The sequence below is a fragment of the Copadichromis virginalis genome, linkage group LG16, assembly GCF_057382275.1.
Source record: "Copadichromis virginalis isolate Kocher_CV1m ecotype Utaka linkage group LG16, C_Virginalis_male_GT1.1, whole genome shotgun sequence".
NCBI classification, from domain to species: domain Eukaryota; kingdom Metazoa; phylum Chordata; class Actinopteri; order Cichliformes; family Cichlidae; genus Copadichromis; species Copadichromis virginalis.
The window spans coordinates 35,741,207-35,765,468 of NC_140633.1; the positions used below are offsets into that span (position 1 = coordinate 35,741,207).

Sequence of the window (24,262 nt, forward strand, 5' to 3'; positions counted from 1 at the left end):
CATCAACAACAAGAGGCAATTATCCTCTTTCAGTCACATTAAGACCTCAGCAAAGACTGAATAATTCATTCCAACGTGAAATCACTGGCGAACTTTTGTTCAGCTCATGCAGGAGGCTGCCGGGCTGCAGATGAAATATTGCACATCCGCTGATATTTAGGATTGATGGAAATGTATTAAGCACAGCTGTGCTCAGATTATTAGGAGACAGAGGAAGTCATGTTCCCAAAGGAGTCACAAACCTCACATCTTCCTCTTATTCTCATTATAGGATTTTTATTTCGATCACTTAAAAGGTACCGGTTAATTCAAACATTCATTCCACGCCTTCATTCACATTTTTGTCTAAGGATATTTTAAGGATAAAGCCGGAGGTGACATTAAAGCTGTTTATCAACATTCGGTCTGGCTTGCAAAAGGAAGTCTGCAGCATCAAGGTCCATGAAACATGAATGCAAGCGGTGAAATATACCGTGCACACACATGACTGGATGTAGATACTTTTTTCAATATTTTGGTTCATGCTCTTTGCATTTATCTTTTCGGGAGGGGAAAGCTTTTATCATATACTGTGAATTCTTGAACCTCTTGGCACCATCTGCTAAAGTCTGACAGTAACAAGTGTTGCAGAAATTCAATCTGCAGAGAAGCCTAAGGGTCAGGCATCTGTTGCTACTCTGATGTAATAGTGCATGGTGGAGGTCAGAAAGCTGCTGTCCTTCTGTTTAGTGAAAAAGCTTTAGCACGCTGTTATGGCAGACACGTAAAAGGATGAACCATTTAGAGCTGTAAGAAGTTAAAAACAAGTGGTCAGTTTGACCGTCTGCCCGTGAGCATGTTTGCCTTCTCTGTGACTGATTTTCCTTTTAGCAGCAGCCCTCTCCTGTCTGCTTTGAGTCCTTCACACCGTGCCTTCGGATGACTTTAATTCATTTTTTTCATCATTCCTGCACACGTGCATGTTTATGCTGAAAACCACAGGAATTAAATAAAAATGCAGCAGCATTTCCGCTCCATGCAATTATAAATGGAAATTTTATGTGAGCTGAGGCCCTTGCAAAAACCTTCGCAAACAGTAGTGAAGGGGGGGGGGGAAGTGAATTAAAACCAAATATCATTAAAGCCCAGCACACCACCTGGGCCCCGGACACTTTTCCTCAACGCTGTCCAAGGCTTCTCCAGGTCTGATGATTCACACCAGAGGGAGCGGGACAGATGGTGGTAAACACATCAAGCTGTTTGGCAAACGGCAGTCCCAAATATCTCCTCCTCTGCATTTGGGAAGGGTCACTTCGAGACTCGGGAGTGTTGCACAACCCTCATAACTGTCTAACGCTGCAGAGACAGGAACTATACGTGCTGTCGTGACTGCCTAATTCTGCTGTTTTGTTGTCCTCTGTGGCTTTGTGCTAATGAATAATTTGATGTTTTTGTTGATCTATCGCAGCCAACATTTGTCGAACAGCGTTTTGAAGCTGCACGGTTCATCATTTTCATCTTAAACATGAAATCATTTCATCAGAGAAAATAATAAACATTAACATCAGTCAGTTTGTTTATTTTATTTATTTTTTGCGGGGAGCTTTTCAAGCGTGAAGACTTTATAGTGCTGCCAAACTGATGAACTGCACGCAGGAAAAATTTACCATGGCAGCCCTACAGTTGAGCCTCACCGAAAAAGATTTCTGCACATGATTCACTGAATGATTCCAAAAGCTTCCAAAGCTTGATAAACAAAACCATAACAGTGAGGGCTTCGTCCAGATAAAGCTGCTTGGTCTTTCTTATCTCCTGCCATGGCATCTGAAGAATTTCTTCTCATTGTTTCTGAGACAAAGAGCCAAAATATGTTTTAAAAATATCTTTTAAAGAAAGAACATACCAGTGGTTGAGCATGTTTAAACCAAGCTTTCCCTTCAGAGATACTGTAGCTTTCTTGAAATAAAGAAATACCCAACTGACATCACCGCGTCATAGATCTACATTCCTAACTCTTAGTAACTGGGACTTGGATCTCTTGTTGTTTAAGTTTGCAGGGCTGATATCCAAGATATATAGTGGCTTGCAAGAGTATTTGGCCCCCTTGACCTTTTCCACATTTTGTCACATTACAGCTACAAACATGAATCAATTTTATTGGAATTCCACGTGAAAGACCAATACAAAGTGGTGCACACGTGAGAAGTGGAACAAAAATCATACATGATTCCAAACATTTTTTACAAATAAATAACTGCAAAGTGGGGTGTGCATAATTATTCAGCCCCCTGAGTCAGTACTTTGTAGAACCACCTTTTGCTGCCACTGTAAGTAGGTGGGATGCACTATATATTCTGCAACATAGCATCCTCCTCAGAGTAGCATACACATTTTTCTAAAGCTTCAACAACAGCTGCTGTCTGTCTGTCTTTTCCAGCTTTCTCAGTGGTCCAATGATAGAGCTTCAGAGATCCCTCGTGTTGCCATTTTTCCAGCCTCACAGCTTGCTTCACTACCCCACCCACAGTCTGCTTCAAACCAGTGTGAGAACCTACTGACTGATCTGCTAACTAAGAAGCATCAGCCAAATGTAGGTGGCTACTGGATGTAGCTGGGATAATAGGAAGTCCTGATCGGGATATTGTTTATCCACTCTCCTGTTCCACATTTTGGTCACTGTTTGTGGCATCCTCAGACAGTAGCAGATGCTTTCAATGTCCTCCAATCTGAGCTTAACATAATACTTTTCCTGTCCCATTCAATGCAACTAACTCTCAAAGTTTCTATAACATTCACAAAGGATTTGTATTTCCTGTTGGGTTCTCTAGTGTCACCGCCATGTAACAACAGAATGGAAACACCTCACTTCAGCATTTGAATGCACCACCAGGAAGGATTCCCAGATCTCTCTGAAACAAAAACCAGTGTGGGCGTGTGTTTCATTATGATGCATTATTTATGCTGAGGGTGTTTAAAGTCTCTGTGAGTTGATTATGGTTGTGTACTGAAATGAACTGAATCCAAAGATGCCCTGAAAGGTAGGAAAGACTGTGTAACACCACTGGCACAGTGCTTTGAGGTATACCCTGCCCACTCACACAGTTGATGGTACACATTGTTTGTTGTTAAACATCCTCAATGTCAGACATAGCTCAGGTTTATGAGCTACACAAGCGGCGGATATGTGTGCTCACCTTTTTTCCTGTTGAAGGCGCGGTTCATAGTGGAAACTGTGTGTCTCTGTGGTCCCTCCTGAATATCTGCCAATATTCCACCTGGAAAAGCAGCAGGGAGACGCGAGTTAAAAATGGTTTCCACCACAAGCATTCAGCAAAAGACAGAAAGTCGAAAAAACAAACAGTCTAAAGTTTTCTTTGAAAAAAGAAAAGGAGAGAATAATCCCACCCTCTTAGAGTGAGGCAACCATTTGCTGTCAGAAAGTGTAAAAATTTAACTCTCAGTGTCTCTGCGTTACATTTGTTTACCATGGAGCCACGTCATTCTCATCTCATCTGTGGAGTCTTTAACAGAACTCACTGTTCTTGCTGTTTAACGGTACAAGGTGTGTCTAAGAATGGCAATTTGTACCAAAGGGAAGCAACAAAGCTGCACGGTAAAACGCTGCATTGTTTACCGTGATCCTCTTACAGGCGCTGGCATTAATGTTCAAATCTTTTCAGCAGAACTAGGGCAAATTTTTCAGCTAAGCAAATGCACACATACACACGTTTGTTTGTTTAGCTGTTACTAATCATCTCCAGGTTTTTATTACATTATAGAAAGACAAAGAACCAAAAGGATTTGAGTAATACTGATAATGGATAAAGTAAGAGATGATGTGAAACATGGATAAAAGTCAGATTTCATCCTTCTTTCTTTAAACCTACTGTAGCTGCAGTAATGCATGCGGGAACGCGTCCAAACAGACAAACTGTACAGTACATTGACATTGCTACCTCACAAAAACAAAAGTAGTGATTTCTTTTGGGAATGCAAAGCATCCACCTCCACAATGTCTCCAAATGTGACACTGCTTTGACTGCTTCCGAGCTTTTGCATCAGTTCCCCATGAGAGCCCAGCTTTGGAGAGGACTGCAAGGACAAACTGTCCAGAACCAGGTAGCTGTCAGCGACCCGCACAATCATAATTCTTTACACATTTGCTGGTGGGAAATGTGCAAGGACTGGCACACAACAGCTCTTTCAATCTTTGCCTCTACAAACACATTATATGGGCTATAAAGGAAATGAACACAACTTTCCCCTCTCTTACATTTACAATGCAAATACTGAGCTATTAAAAGTTTGGGGTTGATGAAACAACAAATCTTGTACAAGCTGCTAAATTTCAACATGATCCAAACTGACACATTTTTTAAAAAAAGGGTTTGGTGTTTGCTCTCTACAAGGAACATCCTAGAATAGCCAATGAAATTAATCATTTTTCTTGTTAGCTGTGACACATAAAAATGTCTATTAAGCGTATTAAATCTCAGTTATGTCATTCATCAACTGATGGATATACAGAAAACACCCCGCTGTCCAAACAGCCCATTCTTGTAAAACGTCATGTGACTTGAAAGATTCGAGGGAATTTCCTCAGAGCTCAACGAATAAATGATTAACTTCTTAAACAGAAATATTTTTAAATATTTTTAGAACGCAATAAGAACCAGATGGGTTTTTTAAAGAAAATTATGTTATGATACATGAACTGCTACAAATGAAAGAGCGTGCTTTCATTTTCACAGCTGTGAATGTGAGCTGCAAGTTGTGTGTTAGAGCTGTGAGGCAGTGTTTACCATTTTCTTCTGAAAAATGACTTATGAATTGTTTTTGTATGATTAATTTATTGCAAAACTTGGCAACTTAGTAGCTCAAAAAGCATCATCCAAAAGAACCCAGACAGTCAAAGGAGACTGAAACACAAACACTGCTTATTAGACCCAATTCAAAACACAGAGGATGTGAGCGGAGCTAAACCCAGAGACAGACAATAGCAGCACCGTGATTTGGCACAAAGCAGCCAGGCTCTAATATGGAGGCACATATCGATTCACGGGACTGACACCCGCAGCTATGAAACATATACTTTGGCCTCAGAACAGTTGGGACTTTGTCACAATGTTTATGTGATCATTTGTAGAAAATTCCACTTCAGTGACTTCATTCAGCAGTTTGGTTAGCTTGGTAAAATGTAACCAAAAAAGACCTCAGTTTAGGTGGTTGTTACTTTGGCCTCTCTGCCATTACCTCCCTTCATCAGCTCCCACTGCAAACTCTGACGATGTTTATGTTCATCGGCAATTGTGAACAAATGACGACATTTATAAAATGGGTTATAATATGAATACAATTATCAGCCAATACTCCATAGGGCTGAGAAATAAGATTAAAAGTTAAGCGTTACAAAATGAATCGATCACCGCGACATGGGAGGGTAACGGATCATTAGCTCTGACTGAGGCTGTGTCTGAGTCTCATATCTTTATTACCGAGGGGAGAGATTCTGACAAACAAACACAAAATCGTTTTGAAAAGAAGACTCATCACTGACAGAAACCAACGCATTTCTGAACTCGCATTTAACAGACTGAAAAATGAAACACTCTAAAGTGAATGTGAGAGTGAATGAATAGTGGTATTGTAAAGCGCTTTGGGTGCCTTGAAAAGCGCTATATAAATCCAATCCATTATTATTATTATTATAAAGTGCACATAATGAGGAACATAATGATGTGAGGCACATCACTGAGGGGAAAACACACACAATGTAGTGGGGTCTCGCTGTAAGGGGAGCTTTTTTTTTCCTCTGACAGAGGCCCTGGAAAAGGTTGTAGAAATTTTAAATGGAACAAGCTTCAGGGTGGAGACTCTGACATTCCTCAGTCAGCTAGAAGAGAAAATCGACTGCTGAAAGAGACCGACGTGTTCTTGCTTAAGCCACACATGATGCCGTTGCAAGCATCACATAGGCAGGTGAACCGCAAGGACACTATTATTATGTGCATTTAGCCAAAGGCGACAGGGAAAGCAAACTCTCCAGATCTCTGCATCAAACTTCTTTGCAGTATTTGGTTTGCCAAATTAAGACCTTGGCAGTCGCTGCTTTGCTACCTGGGACTGTATATTTAGATTTAAGTGCATTCTTACCTTTCTCTTCGAAGCAACAGATATGTGTTTGCTGCAGAATAAAACTGTCTTAAAAGACTCATCTTCCTTTTAATGGTTTCTGGTATTTTGATAGCGTCAGTATGGGTTGTTTTAGTTTTAGTTTTTTTCCATTCGAAATTGGGGAGAGAGCAGCAGAAAGTATGAGGGGGTGTGAGCCATCGAGAGCATAAAAAGCCTTTTTAACCTAAAGCAGGACTCTGGAGGTGTAGTACACCTGAAAATTAAAGATAAAATAGACTTGAAAATTACAAAAAACATGCTCCCACTGGAAGCTGTGTTCTACCCTTTGCTTTTCCTTAAAAGCACAATAAGGGATACTGAAGCCCAAGAAAATTTGTAAGAACAAATGATTGGAAAGACTGGATACATGGATCCAAAAGATTGGTTCAGATCTCTGGATTCATATATTTCCAAATTCCTTTGGAAAGATAAACCCCCGCGTATTAGCTTAAAAACGCTACAAAGAACCAAGGATAGAGGAGGATTAGATCTGCCTAATTTTCACCAATACTTCTTAGCCAACAGGCTTCAGTTCATCTCAGAATGGTTAAAACATACCTTCTTAGTTGAGCCCTGGCTAGATGTTGAACAGGCACTATGCAAGGATCTAGAGATTTCAGACCTACCATTTATTAGCTCAAACATCAAAAGACATGAATGCTTTAAAAGTATCAACATCAGCTTTTCTCTAACAGCATGGTGGGAGTTTCTAAAAATAACGGAGTCTTCATTAATCCCATGCAAACGTACACCTATCTGGAATAACCCTGACATATTACAAAACAATAATATGATTAATTTCCCAGAATGGAGTTGTAAAGGAATTAAATACTTAGAACATATATTAGAGGGAACAGAATTTATTCCATTTGACAGACTAGTTGAACAATATGGGATCAACAAGACAAGGTTTTTAGAATATCAACAAATTAAATCCATAGTAAAAAAGAAATTTAACCTCAGTCAAGTTGAATTACAAACACCACTAAGTGCGGCACATTTTCTTACTCTTAAATCCCCCAAATTATTATCTAAAATATACAGAACACTTTCTAAATTAGATGAATCAATATCCCTTCCTACTGCAAAGTGGGAAGCAGATTTATCAGTCAACCTAGACCAAAACTTCTGGTCTCAGATTTGCTTAAAAACTTTTAAATTAATTAAAAATCCCAGTCTGCAATTAATACAATACAAAATACTTCATAGAGTGCACTATACAGGTCATCGGATGTTCAAGATGGGCTTTACATCTTCCAACAACTGCTCACACTGTCAAGGCAATACACCAGACAATTACATCCACGCTCTTTGGTTCTGTCCACCAGTGCAAAAGTTTTGGCGCGAGATATGTGAAGACTTATCAAAATGTCTGAAATGTAACATTCCAACCTCCCCCTTAGTGTGTTTGTTGGGCAGCTTAGATAATGTCACTTCAGAAAAGAATATAGCCCATATGATCTTCACTGCCCTATGCATAGCCAAGAAAACAGTCCTCATGAACTGGAAAAATAAAAATAATCTTAATTCTAACCAATATAGAAATTATCTATTAGATTACATTAGTCTTGACACAGCCTCTGCCACCACATTAGATCAATTGCTCTGGGCCCCTTTTATCAGCTCCATCACCTAGTGGGGGTGGGGGGTCATAGTTTGGTCCCGCCTTCACTGTTGTGATTGGTGTGGGGGTAGGGACAGGCTTAGGGCGTCGGGGGGTTCCCCGGAGGCATCTTCCTTGGGGGGCTCAACCCGGGGTAGCGGTCATGTCCGGTTAGGGGCTCTGTTGGCTCTCAGGTGACTGTTTCCTCGCGGCTGCGTGCAGCGGGGCTAGGGGAGGGTCTGTGCTGACGGACGTGGGTTACTGACCTGGCAACCTGGCTGCCCCTGGGTGGGTCCGGGATGGGCGTGAGGTTCTGGGGGCGCTCCGTCTCTGGGCTGGGGCCCGGGCCGGGCCTCGGGGGCTTGGGTCCTGGTTGGTGTGTTGCCGGGGTTGTGGGCGGGTGGGTGCATGGGGGCCCGGCCCTGGAGCAGGGTGCCGCCGGTGCGTCGAGCCGCCTGGGGGGCTCTCCAACTGGTGGGGGGGATGGTCACATCTTGCAGGAGCTTTCCTCTCTTCAGGAACTCTCTGCAGGAGGGGGAGATACAGGAGAGGTGGAGGAAGATCTCAGCCTGGGCGTTTACCGTCTTATGTAGTCTGGAAGATGTGTGGATGGTGGGGTGGGTGCAGTTTTCTCTGTGGTGGGGTTGGGTGGACTGTCCAGGGCTCTGTGGAGCCGGAGGGCGCTACTGCACTGGGCCCCGGTCTGATGGGCCTGGGCCCCCCTTCCCTGGCGGGTCGCGGAGGGTGGGAGTGCCTACTGGGGTCAGCGGGGGAGCTGGCCCCAGGGAGGGGTTACCTGCCCCTCCCTTCCTTCCCTCCCCATCTCCAGCTGCCTCCCTCTTCCCGCTCCTCCACAACCACCCACACATGCAGGGCCTTGGAGTGGGGGTATGTCACCAGGGTGCAGAGGAGGCTACCCCCCCCCCCCCGTCCCCTTCTGGCTGCCTCTGCCTCAATTTTATCCCACAACTTAGACATTCACATTATTCACACTCTCATTACGCATACATATAGGATCTTGGGGGTGGGCAAAATCACGGAGTCCAAATTACAATCAGGGTGTATACCTCACCCCTGACGTCGTTGCCCACCTCTCAATTTTAAATACACTTAGTCATTGAGGGTTAGCAGGAGGGACTATGCGCTTACCTGTTGCTCCTTGGCAGGTAGCTCCATGCCCTCCTGGGTTTTAATCGCACCTTAGAACACATATGCATCAACACTACAATGAGCGGGTGGAGGGAGGTTTGGAGTCTTCTCCCACCCCCATTCTCTGCGGCCTGCTGGAGCGGGAGGGCTAGTAGGAGGAGTTGGCCGTCCGACTGCGGTCTGGGGTGTGGGGCCTCCCTGCTGCTGCGGAGTCGGGGTGGTCTGCCTCTCCCCACCGCAGGGAAAAGGGTAACACCACCTGGGTCTGGGTGCAATTCCCCCCTCCAGGGGCAAGGGTACCTAGACCCGGTTTGTAGAGTACGCTTGGGGAGTGTGATTGTGTGTACAGCGTCTCTTTATGTCTGTCTCCACGTTGGTTGAGTGTGGAGTAAGTGCATATGAGAGCATGAGGGTGGGAATGGATGTTTGTGTCTGTGTGTGCCTGTATGTCTGTGTCTATATGTCAGGTTGGGTATCAGACGCCACCTCTCTGGGGACACCTCAGGCCCTCCAAGGTTTGGAGGCCTATCTCCACCCACCACCACTTCCCCTGCCGGTGGCGGACTCCCTCAGGTGTCGGTGTGTTGGTGGTTCTTTGTGTCTGGGGGTGGGCGTCCGGGTACACACCGGCTCACTCCTTGGCGGCCGCTTGTCGGGGCCTGGGGCTCGCTCGGGCCCCTTTGGAGGTGGGGTGCCCCCGGCCTCTCGGCCTGGGGCTCGGTCACTCAGGCACAGCTGGGGGCCGGCGGAGCTCACGGGCGCGTCACTGCAACTCCCCCTGACTTCTGCTCCGCGGCTGCTGGGCGAGCCCTCATCTGGGACTCTCCTCAGCTCTTACTGGAACAGTGGCGCGGCTGCCCCTCTGTTGGTCTTCCATGGTCTCTTGTGTTCTGGGGGCCTCTGGATGTCTGGAGTTTTGATCTCCTCCATACCTGCTTCACACCCTGGAGGACGGGGCTGTGGCCCCCCCACACTCCCTAGCAGATCATTACATGGAGAAACCTTTGGAATGCAAGCATGCTGATCCACACAGGTATGCACACATGGGTATTCACAGACGCGGACTAAAGCTTTCTTGGCTGCTACCTCAAAGCACACTGTGCGCTGTCTATCTTGCGTGCTGCACAATATCGTTTATTATTTAGTAAATATTGATATCTATGACTAGCTAGTTTATTGTGATGGTGCTTTGTTTTCTCTATTATTATGTTGCTCTTTGTTGTTTGCTGTCTCCTCTGTTTGTTTTTTTTGTTTGTTTGTTTTTTTGTTTTTTTTCCATACAGGTGACCCAGGAGTTCTTTTTTTTTTCTCTCTCTCTTCCCCCCCCCTTCTCACCGTCTCTTCTCCCCTTTGGTTTTCTTTCTTTCTCTCCCCCTCTTTCTCTCATTCATTCCCCCTGTCCTATTTATTAAAAAAAAAAAAAGAAAAAAAGAAAAAAAATAAAGTGAATGTGAGAGTGAATGAATAGTGGTATTGTAAAGCGCTTTGGGTGCCTTGAAAAGCGCTATATAAATCCAATCCATTATTATTATTATTATAAAGTGCACATAATGAGGAACATAATGATGTGAGGCACATCACTGAGGGGAAAACACACACAATGTAGTGGGGTCTCGCTGTAAGGGGAGCTTTTTTTTCCTCTGACAGAGGCCCTGGAAAAGGTTGTAGAAATTTTAAATGGAACAAGCTTCAGGGTGGAGACTCTGACATTCCTCAGTCAGCTAGAAGAGAAAATCGACTGCTGAAAGAGACCGACGTGTTCTTGCTTAAGCCACACATGATGCCGTTGCAAGCATCACATAGGCAGGTGAACCGCAAGGACACTATTATTATGTGCATTTAGCCAAAGGCGACAGGGAAAGCAAACTCTCCAGATCGCTGCATCAAACTTCTTTGCAGTATTTGGTTTGCCAAATTAAGACCTTGGCAGTCGCTGCTTTGCTACCTGGGACTGTATATTTAGATTTAAGTGCATTCTTACCTTTCTCTTCGAAGCAACAGATATGTGTTTGCTGCAGAATAAAACTGTCTTAAAAGACTCATCTTCCTTTTAATGGTTTCTGGTATTTTGATAGCGTCAGTATGGGTTGTTTTAGTTTTAGTTTTTTTCCATTCGAAATTGGGGAGAGAGCAGCAGAAAGTATGAGGGGGTGTGAGCCATCGAGAGCATAAAAAGCCTTTTTAACCTAAAGCAGGACTCTGGAGGTGTAGTACACCTGAAAATTAAAGATAAAATAGACTTGAAAATTACAAAAAACATGCTCCCACTGGAAGCTGTGTTCTCACCCTTTGCTTTTCCTTAAAAGCACAATAAGGGATACTGAAGCCCAAGAAAATTTGTAAGAACAAATGATTGGAAAGACTGGATACATGGATCCAAAAGTGAACCATTAAAAAGACCAAAAAAAAAAAAAAAAAAAAGGACGGAACTGGCCTTAATCCATAATCGTGCAGAGTGGTTTACACGACCTCCCTAAAAGTCACAGCTAAGAGCTTTAACGTCTTAAAACAAAGATTGCCTCATTCTGGCATCCACAGTGGAAAAAGGCCTGGCAGCCTTTTTGTTTGTTTGTGACATACTTGGACGTAGTGCAATGGTTCGCCTGACACTTGACTGTGATATCACTCATTTTGATTGACAGCTGAAGTGTCGCGCCTGTTTTAATAGCTTCCTGTTTGCCGATTCAACAGCACCCTCTCGGGAGGACGGCAGAACCCGGATCTCTCTCACACACACACACACACACACACACACACACACACACACACACACACACACACACACACACACACACCTACACAGACTTAACACTGAGCTGCAAATGTCGTCAGTCTTCTTAAATGTTTACCAGCTGCAGAGGAAGCACCGTGTTCTTCTGAATTCCTCAACAACAGTCCACTCTATACTCACTTCAATGGTCAATTAAGAAAGAATTTATAGTATTAAGACTAACAAGAAAAGCAAATGAGCACATATGTCAATAATTAAATGGCAATAAAAGCCCAGAGAGCCTTTACATTGTACTGTAACACACACACACGCACGCGAGCGAGCGAGCGCACGCACACACACACACACACACACACACACACAGGCTAAGACTTAATTACACAGTACATTCTATGTAGGCTGAATTTTGTTTGTGAATTACGAACAAGGCTAGTGGAAAAAGTGAAGCAGCAACTACTTACTTAGATTCTCGTCCTTCCAAAAACCATGTCCAGATTCAGACAACTCACCTTCAGTGACTCATACATTTGGAATTTAGCTTGGGAAAGAAACTTACTAGAGCTGAGTGCAACCTACTCTGACCCTGTGCGGTCTTCCTCTTTCAAGCCCAGTCAACGCACGGAAAAACGCAAAAGTTTAACAAACCCCAAAATGTTTCAAAATGCTTCAAATGAAAGCAAGAAAGCAAAGTTAATGTCCCATTTAAAAATCCCCCTCAGCCGCTCACTAATCCAAACCATATGCACTCAAAAGGCAGCGCGCTTTCAACGTGGGATAAGAGCAGAGTGTGCACTGTGGTCCCAACACGATGCCCCAGCAAAGAAAAATCAACAAAGATCCTTTGTTTTCCTCACTTTGCTCTCGCCTCGGCTCTGAAGTCTCGCTGCCTAAGTGCAAGCCATCGCAAATACAATCTTTTTATGAATTTGGTGCCAGGATTCCTCCACTGAATCAACCGTCATGTTTTTGGTGTCTAATCTGGAAGGCAGTCCTGCTCTCTCACAGCCCAGCACTTTCATCTGACGTGTATCAAATGCAAAATCCTGACATATTTTATAAAAGAAAGGCACCTCTTCCCTTCTACTCTTTAAAAGGAGAGGAGAGAGGGGGAAAAGACCTGCTGTATGGAGAGAAACATGCAAACAACAACAGAGCCGTGATAAAAAGCTACTTACTTGCCTCCAAACTGGGGTGGAATAGTGAAGAGGAAGTTTCAGAGGATCTTAATAGTTTTCAGCTGTGGGCCAGATGGTGGTGCGCTAAGGACTACAGTAAGCAGAGATGATGGGGCTTGCAAGCTCAACAAGAAGCGTTTGCCTAGACACAAGATACTTGACATTCAAACCCAACTTCCTCCGCCCACAGTTTGTCCAAAAGGAGTTTCACATGTGCAAAACAAGAGACCCCTTTGGACAGGGACTATTTTGCTGTGATGCACAGGGGCATACCACAGATGAGCCATAAAAGCCATCTCGCCAGAGGTTGCAGGCTGACCCTTTTGCTGCAGTGTGTGATTCATCATCACACTATGCACCCTGGCAACAGCCTTAGGTCAACATCTTGGCATCAATCAACTCAGCAGTACGGCCAAAACATTATGAAGTAGAAGTAACAACACTTCTCTAACTTGGAGCACAAAAAGCCTCCCTGTGAGATGATGTCAACTTAATAATACCTTTTCCTTTTTCTCTGCACTCTGAAAACATTTACGGCTCAAAGTGTGAGTACCGGCAGCTCCAAGTGTTACACTGCTTTAAAATCTGACATTCAGTTTTTATCACATAGAGATGAACTGCCCGGGAGTGACCTCAAAGTGGGTAGGGGCGATGCAAAAACAAAATTGGAGCTGACAAACAGCTGAATCGGCAGCCTACTTTTTCTATGTCAACATCTAAAGCGTTATGCAAATGTCGTGTCCCAGCGGGCTATTCAGGAAACTGTCGATCTGAATCTCTCCTTCAAAAACTTTTGAGCATCTCATTGAAGTCCAAATACTTGAGGACAAGCAACTGACCACTTTTATTAAAAGTGTATCAGAGGAGGCTGATCCAAACAGGCAGATGAGGTTGCTCCTGCTCTGTTTTTTAGACACAAGGAGGAGATCAAAATATAAATCATAATCAAATCTCGCAGAAGTCGGTGCGGCGCTACCACTCACGCTGTCTTCCTCATTTCAGTTTAATGCGCTTCATGTTTTTCATGAGGTGGGGGTACAGTTCTGAAGCCAAGACCTATCACAACAACATTTCTGCTATCTCATGTCACAACACTCCAGCACCATTCACAGAGACACTGTCCACACAGATGAGCTCTCACTGTTACTAACAGAGGCGTCAGAACACGTAGAGGTTAAGTACAGGAACTCTGTGTACGATTTAAGGCACAGATAGATGCATGTAGCTTTTAGTCTTAAATCTACAGTGTTCGTAATGGCCACCAGGGGGTGATACCTGTGGTTGCAAAAAGACTTTCAGTCCTATAAAAGTCTGTAGGAAAATTAAACTTGACCCTGACTTTAACACTTTTCTCAGTTTTTGGGCTCAGTCAGCATTTTCACTCATATTAAATGAAACACCAGGTCAACATTCTGTAAATCATGGTGATTCTAAGTACTCTGTACTAGATAACAAAGCCAAAATATGATAATCCAGAATATGCTCATTGGCCAATAATTTGTGACCGACAGTCAGATCCACCTGATCATCACATCCACTATCAAAACCTTCACCTCTAGACTTCATAACAGGACTTAACAGCCAAGTTAGGAGGAGGAAAATGTGTCAGAAACATCAGAATGACTATGATTATCTGACAGCAATGGCAGAGAAGATGAGAAGGCACCGTTAAGGGTTTGTCAGCAAACCAGTGTGCTGCTAAACATAATTTAAATAAGCATGCTTTACACCAGAGGTCGAGAAGTGGCAATTAAGAAATAGCTTCAAAAGCTAACTATATATAATGATATGCTAATTTTGTGCATATCATATGTTATGTCCCTTCCTCATGTTACTATGCTGGTGGGCCAACACAGCTATTGTTTAGAGTGACCTGGAAATATATCCCAGTGATGCCATTTTTGCATTTCTGATATACATAGGTTAGAGTTTACCATTTATTATGGAGGGTTTGATGCTGGGATCTCTGATCTAAGTGTCCTTTGGTGTCAGTCTCATGATTCGTGTGTGAAACCCAAAACAAACAGCTAGAGAAAGTAATCTGTCAGTAAGTAATAGTAAGTAACTGTTGCTCAAAGGTTTTTCCCTCCTTTTTCTAATCCTCGTGGTTGCTCGGTATGAACCAAACTGTTGATATGGTGAACTACTTGTAGTTATGGTCAAGCACTAACAGGAAAGTATAAGTACTGAGTTTTAGTTCCCAGCAATTAATAGATGCATTAAAACTCAGATACATTCAAATATGCATTGAAATGCAATGAGAATACATAACATTTTGGAAGCTTCTATATATGTGAACTGCAGCAACTGCAACAGAAAATATAGCTGTGGAGATCAAGCATTGCATCTGGCAAATAATGCCTTTTAAAGAGAAGACTTTTTTAGTTTCCAGCCAATTGACAAAGGTCACTCGGAGAAGAAAAGAGCACATTTCTTGTTCATTCTCTCTTTTCTTTTTTCTTTTTTAAATCCAGTATCCAGTTAGAGATTCAGCTTGGTCAGGGCCTTGGGTGGCGATGTGTTTATGCTGGCCAGCACAACTTTGGTTTCTGCATGAGAGAGCATTTAAAGCAGGGAGGGTCTCCGGATTTGGGCTGTTCTGTTCGCACTTTATTTTTCTAGGGGTTTTTCTTTGCACTGCCCAGTATCGCTTCACATTTGTGTCTTGTATGAACAGCTGTGGTTAGGTAAGGGAAGTGGCTAGCCGAGACACTTTCTGGGAAAATGGGGACATTTATGTTGAAGAGCCAAAGATATTAATAAATGCCCATAGAGGAGAATTGGGAAAAAATGAACTAATAATTAATGATATCTATAACACTTTAAAAACATCTGTCAGTGTACACAGAAAGAACATATCTGTGTACAACATTATGAGCCTGTCAATGATTAAAAAAACAACACATTTCACAGGATTAAACATCAATTTTTTTTACCATTTTATGAGTAACAGATATTCGAGGCAACAGCAAAGTGGCACAACAGACACAGCAACTTGAAAGCATCTAGGTCAACCGATAAAAACAATGAGTCATCTCTTCTGACTGTTTCATAACGTGGTTGTAACGTCGCACTTTTGGGAATCATTTCTAATTGAGCAGGAAACCAAATAATTTGGATGGCATAGTGATCGTGTCCAGTTTATTTATTTGTAGATATCAATAACTTAAAGCACTACTCTCACAGGAGAAGACATACGCTGCACCAGATTTACCAAGCAGCTAATTTCCATATGAAATCCCCAGAACGCAATAAAAACAACTAAATACGAGGCTTTAAAGTATCTTCTTCTGGGTTCTAGTATTTACAGTTCTTATGGTTTACAGATTTTCAACAAGTTTAGACTCCAATTATTTCGATCCTTGCCTGGGATGCATGTGTAAGTGTGTTTGTGGGAGTGGGGAGTGGGTGGAGAAGCAGGAATGTGCATCTCAATGAGAAGCATCTCGGTGGATTTTCATTGAGATTTGCAGCCTCCATATGATTTGTGCTTCATCCAGGCAGTGATGCAAAGTGCCAATGTGTGACACCAGAGATGGATTTTCAGTTGGCGTGACTCGCACCGCTCACTGCAATGTGATGACAATGGCCGAAAGAGAAAGCAATCATTTCAATTTACCACGACCGTAAAACCAGTTCAAGCAAATATACGATTCCTAAAAACTAAAAACCAAATACCAAAGGATGACTGTTAAGGTCCAGCTCTAGTTGTTAAAATGCTAATCAACAGCAGGTGTAATATCAGTTTGTTTTCATTCCAAGGGTGTCAAATATTGCCATTTTGTCACAGCTGCTGCCATCTCAAAGTCACACGCAAGTAAGTGAGGGAAAACCAAATGAAGCAAAGTGCAAAAGGAGACACAAACTGTAATCTCCCAGCTGACAAACCTTTGACTTACCCCAACACCCCTCCATCTGCCTAATGTGGATTATGGATTTAAAAGAGGTCCATTATCTGTCCGTAACCAGTGTTGCTATGACAGGCGTGTTTAACCAAAAGAACTCAAACGTCACCCTGCAGGTGATGCCAGAAGAAATGTCAGGCCATCATTAACGCCATTAGTATGACTCTATGGGGGAGCTTAAATGCCTGGTCAGTAGTGGTGGACTGACGAAATGACAGTCACTGATGCTGCCAGCAGGACTAAACTGGGGCTACAGAAATGCTGTGAACATTGTGCAGTGCTCATCCTTAGATGGATCTTTAATCAGTCCAGTTCAATCTTGCTAGTATTACAGGGAAAAAAGCAAAGATATGTATAAATATAATAAGGTTTATATCTGCTGTGTAGAAGGCCGATGTTTGTGAGTAGCAGAAAAATTCAAGAACAGTATTCTATGCCCTTCATTATGCACAAATTTTCTTCCATATTCCACTGGGAAATCATAATGGAAACATATTGTATGCGCAATCGAAAGTTAGAACGATTGCCCTCCGGCTCTGTGAAAGTATTCAACTATTAATGGGCAACAATCAATCACCAGTGTCAGCCACCTCCTACCTGAAACACCAAAGCCTAAACTGTGTGGAACAGCAACCAATCCTCACTGTATGAATGAGCTGAGACCAGAGGGCCACTGGCTGGCTGGGTTTTTTAAGTGTGCATCTTATCCATCACATCCCAAACACATACATGTTAGGTAAGTTGGTGATTCTAAATTGGCAGTACGCGTGAATGTGAGTGGTTTTCTGTCCAGCATGTACCCTGCATGTCACCTTATGACAGCTCGGACAGGCTCCAATTTGACTTTGACCCTGAATTGGATAAGCAGAAGAAAACGGATGGCTGGATTCAGCAATCTTGCACAATAGAGGCTCAAAGTGTCCCTGTACATTGGTAAAAAGTGTTTATATCACTTAATTATTTTTTGCAATAAAGGCATCTCTCCTCGACCCACTGTAAACTATCTCCAGTAGTAGTAGTAGCAAAGAATAATCCTAAATGTGCATTAATATTTATTTCAAAAAATGGATTACATCATGTAATCAATCTTCCTCCAAACTGTATCACATGGAAACTCAATAGGTCATGAACTGGTCCTTTGCTGATTCTACACAAAGCAGCTAATTAAAAGACATGGCATCCAATATCATGAGGTACAAGGTGAAAGTGGAAGGGTGTCCACTGCTAATGCTCTTCTTGTTGCTGCAGGCTACAAACTTGCTCGAGAGTGTTCAAAAGGTCACAGTGTGTCTGCTGCTCTGCTGTACTATTGATTTGAATAAATTAACTGTTTCATTCAAGTGTTTTGTTAATTAACCTTTACCCTCCCCGCTGCATTCATCTGCAAGCAAAGGTCTATTCTGCGGTCATATAAGCCAGGGCGAGACCCAAAAACAGCAATTTTGGGAATTCTAAAGGTCACAACAAGCAGTTTCTTAGGAACACCCATGCATTTTAAAAAAAAACTTGGCAGAGCTAGTGCATTAGATTGCATTTGAATGCACAAATATATAGATATATAAAGTGTAAAGCTCTTTATATTAGATAACATTTAGATGTCAAATTATAGATTGATATAAAACATGTTGTGCTCCAGGTATAGATATAACAGCTCCACCATTTTAGTGCCTCTGGCCTTATGTAAAACAACAGAAACAGAACAGACTGTGTTTTCCAACAAGGCTGAATACAAATATCTGTATTTGTGTGACATTATTCTTGTAATTTTAATCCCCCACATATGTCTAGGTCATCTCAATTCAAAGAGGCTTTTCTGTAAAATCTTCCCACATGTCATCTGTGTCAATACAACAAACAACTGACAGCCCGAGAAAAACAAAACCCTGTATTAGAATATATTCTCTACTCACGTCTTCCAAATGTGCATCATACAGGCTCAGAAAGCTGTAGTACATTCAGTGTTAATATACAGAATTCATCTCCATTATCTAATTTTTTTTTTTTTTTTTTAAAAAGGAAGAAAAAAAAAAACAGTTACAGCTCTGAGATGAAGGGTTTAAATTCATGTTTTAAACGTGGGGCGAATCCCCCCTTAAATGCTTCCAACAAAAAGAACCTTAGACACTTTGGAGGTGATTCTACTTGAAGGTCTGAGGTTTTCTTTTCTTATCTTCGATTGTGTTTTGTCATTCTCCTCTAAGTGCAACATTGCTCTGTTTTTGTTTTGATGGCTTTTCTTTTGTCTCCATGTCATGCTTTGTTCTTTCCCAGTCCTCTGTCACATCTGCACTGGCAAACGGCTTCTTTCATAAGTTTAAAGCATGGATATATATAAGGCAGTTACACTGAAATTCATGGTTGGATTGTTGTTTAACTTTAATAAAATTGGAATCAGCTACCTGAGATTCCTGAGCATTAATATTGTTAACATTAACTTCACTGAAACTGTTGTTTGCACAAGTCCTCACAGCATCTGTTGGTCTGTCCTAAGAGGCTTCTTCATCTTTAGCTAATGATTTAGAATTGAATGGCTCTAGATTCAAAGATTGTCCACGTGCAAGTGTAGCCTTCTGAAACATTAAAGGAGTTTGTAGTCTTGCAGAGATAAGGCAAGAACGTGTATCACAGGTTATCACGGCTGCTTCTCGTTAGCACGTCTGCTCAGCTGTAAATGCTGGGTTGATTGCTGTAGTTGTGCACATGCTTTTACTGCATCATAAGTCCTTGATTTAAAGGAACTTATGGAAGTATGTGCAGACCTGCACTGAAATTCAAGCCCTGGCTCAGGTCAAAATTCTTCAGTCCACCATTCTGCATAAGATACAAAGAATCAAGCTCTTAAAGGCAAATAAGTGTTAATTCTTTACAGGCCAAAAGCTCTGAGAGAAATTTTCGTGACAATTTTAAGAGGAATAACACACTGTATATTGGATACAGAACAGAATTGCTTTCACTGGCTAACAGACATGTCATTGTTAAGTTAAGCATGGCATTGAAAAAAGCAGAATGGGTGGAGACAAACTGAAGTAACTTAAACAGGAGACTTTGCATGAAATTTGCCAATAGCTGTCATGACCGGCTAGGCCTTCTTCCTCTGATGTGTGCTGGTAAAAATCATCCGCTAATGGATGATGTACTGGGATTGTGGGGCAGAGTTTGAATTCATGGTCTTCTGAACTAAAGCCTAAACCAACTTCGCCATGATTGCATATAAGCATGGTCATAAACCTCATGACAACATCCTCCTTTAAATCAAGATAAGATGAAGAAGAGGAGCGTTAAGCTTGGCTCGGAGATGATGATGGAAAAGAAGAAAGTCGGGTGGGTGGGAGCAGTGCACATATGCCATAAATTCAACCATGCAGAAGAATCATTCCATTATTTTTCATATGCAGGTACATAATTACTAAATTCTATAGAGACGTGTGCCATAGTCTAGAAACATTAGTGGAGAAAATGGAAGAGTTTGGACTGACTGGATGTTTGTGCACACTGAAAGCATAGAGAATAAGTGTGGAATAAGAATAAGAGTGTCTGCAAAAATATGAATCCGTTCATACATCAGGCTTTCTTTAGAGAGGACGAATTTAATATAGTTGAAAAACAAGTGTTTTACCACATTTAAGTAAAACCTGTTGTTCTTCAGTTTAGGGGAATTAAAAGAAATAATTGAAAGATAATTCTCAAAAACCACCGATTTTTTTTTCAAATCGGAAAATCTGAGGTTTTGCATTCAACGGGTGACTAGTTAATAGGCTGAAATATCACTTTTCTGCTTTCAATATGGTTGTGGTAATTCACTCCATGGAAGATTTTCCACTGGAGCAGTCTCGTGACGACACCCCACACTCAATGTCAGCAGTTCTGACATTTTTGCATTTTGTACTGGTTAGTTGCACTAATCATTTTGTATTGATTAGGATCAGATTATATATCGAGTGAGCCGCAAAACTCACACACAGGAAGAACACACCTAGTTGTTGATGCCCAAAGCCGCCAGGTCATGATTTTTCAGGTGGCTAATTACAATCGATGGCTGGTCACATGGGGTTGGCTGGTCACAGGGGATACGATAAAACCCTGGAGAGTGTCAATGGTGCGCACCTTGCCCGGTGTGTCAACTGGTCAACCAGCCAGCCATTCCAAAAGAGTCTTTGCACCCACTACCGTTAATGGAGGTTCCTTTTGAGGACCTCATGGACCTCATTGGGCCATTTCACCAGAGTTCATGTAGATATCACTTTGTATTAGTTGTGTTGGATTATTCAATGCGACATCCCGAAGCAGTACCGCTACACACCATTAATGCAAAGCGTGTGGCCCATGCACTGTTTTAGGTCATTTCCCGAGTCAGCATCCCAAAAGAGATACTGACTGGCCAGGGCATGTCATTCATGTCTTGCGTGGGGTGTTAGACCTAATAAAATAAAATTTTGAGGAAGGTCCAAGCCCAGCTAAGAATTAAACTCAATACTTTCTGAACCTGAGAGCCAAGCTACACATGTTTTCATGAGAAAATCTGCCCCAGGCCCAGGAATGTCAGCAACGCCTGTACAACAGAGGGGCTATTTAACAGCGAGATGAAATGCTTGTATTACTCCCTTCCTCTAGCTCAAAATTACTAGCCAATTGGCAAAGTGCCCTTCATGGTCACCCAGCAAATGGGGGACGTCATATGAAGTGGTACAGTCAGACAGTGGAGGAGCCACACAGATATTTCACCTAAACCTCCTCAAAGTGTGGAGAGACTTTGAAACTGCTTCTCTGGTGAGCCTGGTAAAGGTAAGAGATGAGGTGGTGCTGGAGGTGCCAAATTCCACCATTCCCACCTCTCTCCATTGTAATAATCATCTCACACAGACCCAGCCGGTACCAAGCTCATAAAGCACCCAGGCATGACGCTCCATTCCAACCCTATAGATTACCTGAACATAAAACACGAATTATTCAGAAGGAATTGGCTGAAATGTTAAAGATGGGAATAACAGAAGAGAAGAAAGACGGGTCTACACGGTTCTGTGTTGACTACTGCAAAGTGAATGAGGTGTCACAGTTTGATGCTTAGCCCAAGCCCCAGCTCCATGAGCTCCTGGAACAGTTAGGTCAGCTTGTTCAGAGTCCCCATGGACCGGGTCCTGCTTCCATGCGCTGCATATGCTGCTGCTGACATCATCATCTATAGTGACACCTGGGTGGAGTGTGCAGTGGGTGGCTGCGGTCATGAAGTTCCTGAGGCAGGCTCACAGCCAAACCGAAGACGTGTGTGGTAGGATGGAGGAAGATGCACCCGCAGGTGAAAAAACAAAAACCAAAAAAGGCCATCGCATCCTGCTTACATCCCAAGACCAAAGAGAGGTAAGGTTCTTGGGGCTGGCGGGTTACTACTGCCGGTTTGTGCCTGGCTTTGCAGAGCTCACCAGCACCTTAACTGATTTCACCTTAAAAGGTGCCCCAGATCTGTTGGACAAAGCAGTGCCAGGCAGTGTTTGTGCAAGTGTATAGGGCCCTCTGTGTGAAACCCCTGCTCCACACACAAACAAACCAAACACAACTAGCAGATGTCGTACTGTGTGTCCATGATGCCGGGTTTGAGGACTGGGGACGTTACAGTGACACATTGATTTAATAAGACTATGAAGTGTGTTTTTGCCTTTTATGTCGGACATGTTTTTCTCTAATAGATGTCATTGTAAAAAAAAAAAAAAAAAAAACCCCAAAAAAACCAAAAAAACCACACAAATAAACAAAACATAGAAGGATTTGTTATTAAGTCTTCCAAATGGCAGCTCTTTTACAGTGAACATCCATGAAAAATGTATGTAAAAATTGAGGCGGAAACGCAGTGTGACTCTGGCTTTATGGTTAATGGTAAGCTGCTTACAGAGTACTAACTGAGCATCAGATAATGAATCCTGGATGAGTACTTAGTAAAATATGCCACAGATAACCGAAAATTATTGTCACCAATTCAGCAGCCGGCCACTGTGAAATATCGTCTGGCATTTAATAATGACTATAAAAAGTACAGTACTGTGCAAAGGTCTTGAGCCACTTCTCATTGCTTTATAAATTGGTAGGAAAATGGGAAATATGTGCAGCAATTTATTGAAATATAAGGCAAAAATAGAGTTACAATTCATTATGTTGACTTTTAATTTTTCTACTGAATTTCTTCAAGTAACCTTCAGGAATAGTTTTCCAGGCTCCTTGAAGGGACATTCAAAGCTCTTCTTTGGATAATTTTGCATTTTTGTTCTGTTCTCTGTTAAAAGGACCCGCACTGCTTCAATAATGTCGAGGTCTTGGCTCTAGAGAGGCCAGTTCTAAACTGATAATGTTCCCCTGTGTGTTTTGCTATCCAACTATGCTTTTACTGCATTGGCAGTGCATTTGGGATCAAGTGAAGCTGGTGACAATCAGCTTTTTTCCAGATGGTTCTGCAGATCAAAATCTCATGTAATTTTCCAATTCCATCAGTTGTTACAAGATCTCCAATAACACTGGCTGAAATGCAGCCACCACCATGTTTTATAGGTGGTTGTAGAAACTCTTTGTTGTACCTGTCTGTTGGCTCTTTGGGACCAAAATATAATGAAATGAGGGGCAGCTGAAGACATTTGCCCAGTACTGCATTTTTGCAAATCATGTTGCATGTTAAAATAAAATGTCATCACTTCATAATTTTTGTACATTTGCATTGGAATTTTGTCATAATTAGCAAATAAATTCTGGAATTATGTTTAAATTTATACTAATTAATAAATTTGGCCATAACTGTTTTGGGGGATATAAAACATCTACCAAGATTGTACCAATTTCAAAATGAATGGAAGTCAACCTTTGTGTGAAAAGTAATTATATTCCCTCCAGATGCTCCTGGGGTATTATATTCACAAGAATGAGATAGATATGAGGTTACAGTGACCATCAAAATCAGTACAAGGGGAAGCTTTGGTCCACAGCAAGCACTGTGATTCAATCAACCAATCTACAGACAATGAACTCTACATCTGCGTAGGTTAAAAAAAGAAACCCAAAAACTATTTATGCAGACTCTGTAGAACCTACAAATTAAATCACAGACCTTCACCTTTCAGAGAATAAGGCTACTAAAATGTATAGCTCTGAGTTGAATTCAGAATAGTCCCATATGGAAAAGAAATAGTAAAAACTTATATGTGATTACTAATGAAAGTGGCCACTTTCATGAGTAAATCAATAAGGCGGCCAAAACATACAAGTTTCATTAAATAATTTTTCAAGGGATCTTATATCTGTTTTCACTCTTATATGCTTTTCATACAAGTTTCACACAAGACAGATACAACCTTTAAAAGATTTATATATATCTTTTCCATATGGGGTCATACAGCCTAAAATGAACTCAAAATCCTCCACTGTAATAAAAACAGAGTCATGTAATCTGAAAGAATACAGACAACCCGCCACCAAAATGTAGTTAAGAGAAGTCTACAAAGAATTACTTGATGGGAAACAACGGGGAGTAAACGCTCAAGAAAACTTCACAAACTAGAATCCTATTACA

At 42.1% G+C, this 24,262-nt stretch overlaps 1 protein-coding gene across 8 annotated transcripts in view; it reads right to left on the reverse strand.

Moving 5' to 3' along the window:
• Nucleotides 1-24,262, reverse strand: part of gulp1a (GULP PTB domain containing engulfment adaptor 1a) — a 98,704-nt gene that overhangs the window by 28,380 nt on the left and 46,062 nt on the right. For 5 of the 8 annotated variants that reach the window (XM_085434591.1, XM_085434597.1, XM_085434590.1 and 2 more), the window contains one exon: nt 3,174-3,254. In XM_085434591.1, coding sequence (XP_085290717.1) covers nt 3,174-3,254 — 81 coding nt within the window. Of the gene's footprint in view, nt 1-3,173; nt 3,255-8,022; nt 8,267-12,097; nt 12,418-12,811; nt 12,951-24,262 lie in introns of those variants that run through there. The other 3 variants (XM_085434594.1, XM_085434593.1, XM_085434595.1) reach the window with 3 other exon arrangements.